Source organism: Glycine soja, chromosome 13 (assembly GCF_004193775.1).
Source record: "Glycine soja cultivar W05 chromosome 13, ASM419377v2, whole genome shotgun sequence".
Taxonomy (NCBI): domain Eukaryota; kingdom Viridiplantae; phylum Streptophyta; class Magnoliopsida; order Fabales; family Fabaceae; genus Glycine; species Glycine soja.
Genome location: NC_041014.1, coordinates 29,564,431 through 29,570,430, shown reverse-complemented (window position 1 = coordinate 29,570,430; position 6,000 = coordinate 29,564,431). Strand labels below are relative to the sequence as shown.

The 6,000-nt window shown below is 29.6% G+C and overlaps 1 protein-coding gene across 1 annotated transcript; it reads right to left on the bottom strand.

Annotated features, from left to right (window-relative positions):
- Nucleotides 1-336: 336 nt before the first annotated feature.
- LOC114380779 (LOB domain-containing protein 12-like) lies at nt 337-1,257 on the bottom strand. The gene is made up of 2 exons (XM_028339828.1): nt 987-1,257; nt 337-702 (listed from the first exon to the last, which is right to left on the bottom strand). Exons 1-2 carry the CDS (start codon nt 1,140-1,142, stop codon nt 361-363), a joined length of 498 nt encoding a protein of 165 aa, XP_028195629.1. The 5' UTR covers nt 1,143-1,257; the 3' UTR covers nt 337-360.
- Nucleotides 1,258-6,000: the final 4,743 nt, after the last annotated feature.

Below are 6,000 nucleotides of genomic sequence, written 5' to 3'. Positions count from 1 at the left end.
CTTTATCATTAGTTAGTATATATTAAAAATTATAAAATTTATTAAATAAAAAAGAAAGCTTATAAAAATATATGATGATTTTTAATAAATTTAGAATATTGATATGACATCAAATATTTTTTTTCTTTCTATCACATCATAACATTTATTATACATATATTTTTTCTTCTTCAATCTCTTTTATCTCTCTAGGCCTTAAATAACTTATGAGTGTCCATTAGTCATTTTTCTAAATTTTAACCATCAGTAAAGAAAAGAGTATATTAAAACTAAAAGAATATGTTGCCAACATTTTGTGCATGAAAAAGATTGTCTAAATGATTTGAAAAAAGGGACTAAGAACTCAAGAAGCATTTGCATTCAAGAAACCATGTCATGTCCAAAAATACTCTCTCTTGAGAGAGAGTCATAGATTACATTGCTAGAAGAGGCATAGTTGAGGTACTGAGGGAGTTCATTTTGGAGAAGGTAAGATTTCTGATCTGGGTCTTCCATTTCTGGGTTTGGAATCGCTGGCTCCTGCTGCATCTGGATGCAGAGTATCTCTGCTTGAGCCACTGCAAGCTGCATTTGAAGCTCAGAAACCTGGTTTTGCAGATAGGATATGGCTCCAACACAACCATACACCGGGTCCCGAACTCTTGCATGTGCCTCATACACCAAACTACTCACAGCATCCGCTCTCTGGTGAACCGGAAGTTCCTGAAGCAATTATATACATCTTTTACATCTTAGAATTTGTGTTTCAACCTAACTCAACTTCAAAAACGAGTTTACAAAGTAAGAGTTTTGTCATACTAATACCATTTTGAACATTTTACTAGTAGATGTGGAATAGCAGAAGAGGTTAAAAGCCATTTTGAACCAAAAAGTTATCAAATCCAAGAAGCTTAAAATAAATCTGAATATCCCTTTTTTTAATTTCACCTTTCATAGTAAAAAAAAAAAAAAAAAAGCTAAGGAGGCATAGGTAGTGTATGAGATACCTGAAGCATTTTGCTAACATTGCTAGCACCAAAAACCTTGTGAACTAAGGCGAACTTTTGAGGATCATTGGAAGGGAAATAAGGAGCAAAGATGCAGTCCTTGGTACACCTGCGTCTCAGAAGTTTGCATGAAGCACATGGAGAATTCCCAGCCATTTGATTATAAGAAAGAAAGAAAAGGGGGGGGGGGGGGGGGGCGGGGGTACTACAAAAATTCTTTGTTTGGAGGGTTAAAGCTTAAAAGTATAAAGCAGGAAAACAGAAAGTTAGGAACACAAGGCAACTGAACTTGACAAAATGAGAGACAAGGAGTGTGTATTTATAATGGCCAACACCGTGTGAGGCTAGCCGCTAGCTTTTTGTGAGTATAACTTTCAACTATCAATCAGACTCAACTTCTAAAGAATTTTTATTTTTTAAAATTTTCTTATCAAATAAATTAATGGCTTGGCTTATTTAATTTCCTATGCCAAGGTCATGTGTAATTTTAACATGAAAGAATTCATTACTCATTCTTTCTGAATTTTGTGATGTCTGCATTTGAAAAAATGTGCTTTGCGGATATTTTTGCACAAAGAACCAAGTTGTACAAGTGGGCAATTGGGGGCACGTATTCAATGGTGACTAGTCATTACTCATTAGGTTTCTTAGGAGAAATTCTGCATCACACTCTAACGCAAGTTGGTTACTGCAAGAGGGTCCAAAAAGGCCTTGGGTGTCCAGATCGTTCGTGAACAAACCTGATGACATAGGCTTAGCAACTGTAGTCTTACTCTTACTATGTGTTTCTTAACTTCATACCATCAAATTATTAGCTGCATTTAGACTAGAAATAAATTTAATCACCAAAAAAAGTCAAGAATTTTTTTTTCTTATTTTCTTATTTCCCGTCGTCCTTTTTCTTTATTTAAATGTTGTTGTCTTTTACATATGTTATACATTTCTATTTTTTGAAGTAAAATTCAAGGGGATCCCTGTTATAATATATATTGGCTTGGTTTTGCGCACAACACATTTTTAATATGTTTTATACCATCATTTTTCACGTTTTTACCAATCTTGTCACCGAATTATGAAATAGAAAAGAAATATCTTGTGGGTCTCATCTAGGTGTCACACTTTCTACAATTTTTTAAATTCAAATATCTTTCTTTTATTTTCATTATCCCTGTCAAACGAAACATAGGAGTTTTATCTGACTCAAATTACTTCCTTAAAAAAATGTTTGTGATCTCAAAATAAAACAAAACAAAAAAATATTAGTAGTGGATATAAATATAAGTATATAGATATTTATTATTGGGTATATATACAAGCATTGTTCCTTTTTACCTACATAGGTATGAATATATTAAAAAATAGTCATTTTTATAAATATAAATATTTCAATATAATATTCAAACTCTACCCCTAATTAGGCCATCATTATTCTTATAATCAAACTCTATTGCTAGTGTAAATGGTTATTTAAAATGAACTTTATACACATTTATCCAAACACACACTTATTTTCAAAGGAGGATACCGTCCAATGGAGGATAAAAAATTGATGTCGATAACCTTTTCCATTTTTTACAATTGAAGGTATTAAAAAAATGGTCTTATTAATGAGTGTTTTAAGAGCATTAATTAAGAAATGAAAAAAATATTAAAAATCATATGAAACGCATTTAAAAATCATAGTAGAGGACATTTTTATGCATTTCATTGAAAATATTTTTTCTTTTATTTCTTTAACTAGTGTCTTTAAGACATTAGTTAGTTGACATTTATCTTAAAAAGTCTAACCAAATATATTAATGCCTTATTAATTAGAAGTATTAAATAAACGAACGATTGTTTTTAAAGTATATGTAATGCTTAAAATATTTTATTGATGATACTTGTAATTAGTGTCACAGTTAAATGTATTTTTTATAAATTAAAAATGAAAAATTATGTTTAAAGTCAACAGTGTTAATTATAAGATAAAATCGAATAGATTATCAAAGAGTAAAATATTAAAATAAACTAATTAAATATAAAACGTTGGTATATAATCTTACAATTAAAAATGTTAAAAGAATAAAAAAGATAGATAGCTAGAATTTAATCATAAAAAACTATCTCAAACCCTAAAATTTATAGTCACTATCTAATTAGTGTTTAAGTTAGAACTCCAAGAACTAGAAGAGAAAACAAAATTATCTTATGACACACTATAATAAGCGGATTCGGGTCCCATGGGAAGATAAACCAAAGGTTATCGTAGGCGCCGCCAAAGGTTGTAAATTGAAATAGTGAGGGTTTGACAATGTGGTTTCCACGTTGTTTGACTCTTAAATGAGTGCTATAGCCTGTTTAGTTGTCTTAGTTAAGAGTATAGGACTAGGGTTTGTAAGAACCAGGTTAATACGTACCAAGAAATGAAGCTTAACGTGGTTACGTGGATGTTTGTTAGACATACAATTACAAAACATTCACGTGAATACACACGTTAACATTACTTTCTCCAGCTTTCTTTAGTTGTGCGCATAATATAGTTTGACTCAATTCATTCATTTTATATAAATCACAGGGAAATAAATGCCTTGTGCACGCAACAACACTTAAGGATACTCTAAATTGAGTGCTGCACATATATATGTAAGTGACCAAGGCTTGTATATTTGCAACGAGTTAAGTTACGCATCACCAACGAGTCAATCAATTATATGTATCAAAAGATGTACGTATGTTGTTTTATTCAAGATATTATTATAAGGTTAAATTGGTGATAAAAAAAATTATCTATGTGAGACACAAACATATTAAAAATCTCATAACATTTGAAAAACGGTCAATCTCATTAGGGAATTTGTGAGAACTCAAGAAAACCTAATTTAGTGTTATTTCTCTAATTAACTGCATTGACAAATGACTTAAGATTAAAGTATTTTGAAATGAGATTGACCGTTTTTCTAATGTTATGAGATTTTTTTTAAAAAAATGAAATGTTATGAGATTTTAAACTCGAGCTGATTGGACATTATTTTAAAAGTGGAGATTTCTTGTTATTTTGAACTTTATTTTCTTGACTGCCAAATCTTTAGATAACGGCTAATATATTTGTTCAAGGGCCGAGTTTCCAAAAAAAAACTTTTACAAAATATAATATAGGGTGATAAGTAAATTTAGGACCCCGATCTAAAATACATATATAACTCGGTCTAAAACTTGAAAGATACGCTCAGTCAAAGAGGCAAATAAAGGTTAAAAGATTTTTGTTAAAAAAAGGCATAATAATTGGTGTGTGTGTGTATATATATATATATATATATATATATATATATATATATATACGAGAGGGCACAATTAGTATATGATATGATTGTTTTAATTTGAAGCGATTTATCAACAAATTAGTTAGCTTCTTAATTACCCAGAAACTGGAGTTCATTCTATTCATCTATTCTAGGCTAGCTAGTCTTGGCCCATAGTTTAGCATGCTTAGTCAACGGTTTTGATTTTCTTCGTGTTCTTGGGTCAAGGGCAATATATATTTCATATCAAGGAAAATTCTGCCCAATATGAAACAGATACATCAGAACCCCGTCATATACTATATTTTATTTTTAACAAGTTGAAATGTAAGAGGACTAATCTCGTGAGCTATGATTGTATCATTATCTGCTTAGGCTCGTATGTTATGTGTGTGCGCGTGTGATACATTCAAATATTCGTATCCATAATAATTAGATCACAATTTAAAAATATAAGTAATCCAATGTTTTTATTGGAAGCTAGAAAAAAAATAGTTTACAAAAGAATTCTAAAACATAATTTTTTTTTTTTATTTTACTTTTAAGGGAATCACTTTATTTTCTTCAAGTAATACCTTGTAGGCCTCGTGTAAGAGTTTGGTTTTCTAATGAGACTTTTCATAGAGTCCGAGAAAAATGAGGGATAAAAGAAGAGAAATTAAGATGAAGAGCATTCACGGAATGTTTTCATTTCTTACTAATTGATGAATTTTTATTTAGGCACTCAGATTTGGATTTCATTAGTGCATTAAATATAATTAATTTAATTGCATGCATGCATTTGTATTAATTAGGGCTAGCTAGCTTAGGCGGCCTCCACTATAATGGTAATTAAACATCACACCCTACGTACTCTGTCTTGTTTAGAAGACTCTTGAGTCTTGATGTGTATCGTATTGTCACTTCTTTTTTTAATTAATTCATCCCAAATAGACATGTAAGATGATGAGACAAATTGTAGCCACACCATTTTTTCAATTCTCTTTTATTTCTTAGCAACCACACGAGATGAGTTTCATTTCTCAATTTTGAACTTCCCATGTATCAAGTTACTCTTGGTAAGTTGTTCATATCTAGATATACTTTTGATTACTTAAGCTAGGGAGTTGATATGGCATTTTTTTATGGAAACCGCTCATACAGTTAGCTATCAAGTTAATTAATGTTTATTCGATACTGATTAATTTATTAATAAATGTTTAGCAATTTACCATAAATAAATTGGTACCTATGGATCGGATAATTTCTCCCTATCAAACTATATATCTTTTTCCATATGTTAACTTGAATCATATTAGCCATATATATACCATAAGATAGAGTTGGGTTATGTGTCATTATGTAATTAACGAGTAATGTTATTTTATAAATATCTTCGTACAATAATTTTTATAATAAAGAAAAAGATAGGAAGAAGAAAAAAGTGTGAGACTAAGTGATTGCGGTGAAAAGAAATAAAAAAAATGCATTTAGCAATTAAGTAATTAAGGAGAACAGGTTGGTAAGATATATAATTTTTCTTGTCAAAATTCACTATAAGAAAATGATAGATATTTCATTTATATATATATATATATATATATATATATATATATATATATATATATATAAGTTTCTATCGGAGTAACTTGTTAACTTATTTTTTAGAAAATAAGTAGATATAAATTAACAAGTTATGTATTAGGTGTATTTTAAAATTTTATAGTTATATATAACTCCTAACTACTACTTTT

Excerpts from the sequence above, each read along its gene's own strand:
- LOC114380779 (XM_028339828.1), bottom strand. The coding sequence starts at position 1,142 with ATGGCTGGGAATTCTCCATGTGCTTCATGCAAACTTCTGAGACGCAGG. Across the intron at positions 703-986 it reads ATGTTAGCAAAATGCTTCAG|GAACTTCCGGTTCACCAGAG; the intron begins GTATCTCATACA and ends TAATTGCTTCAG.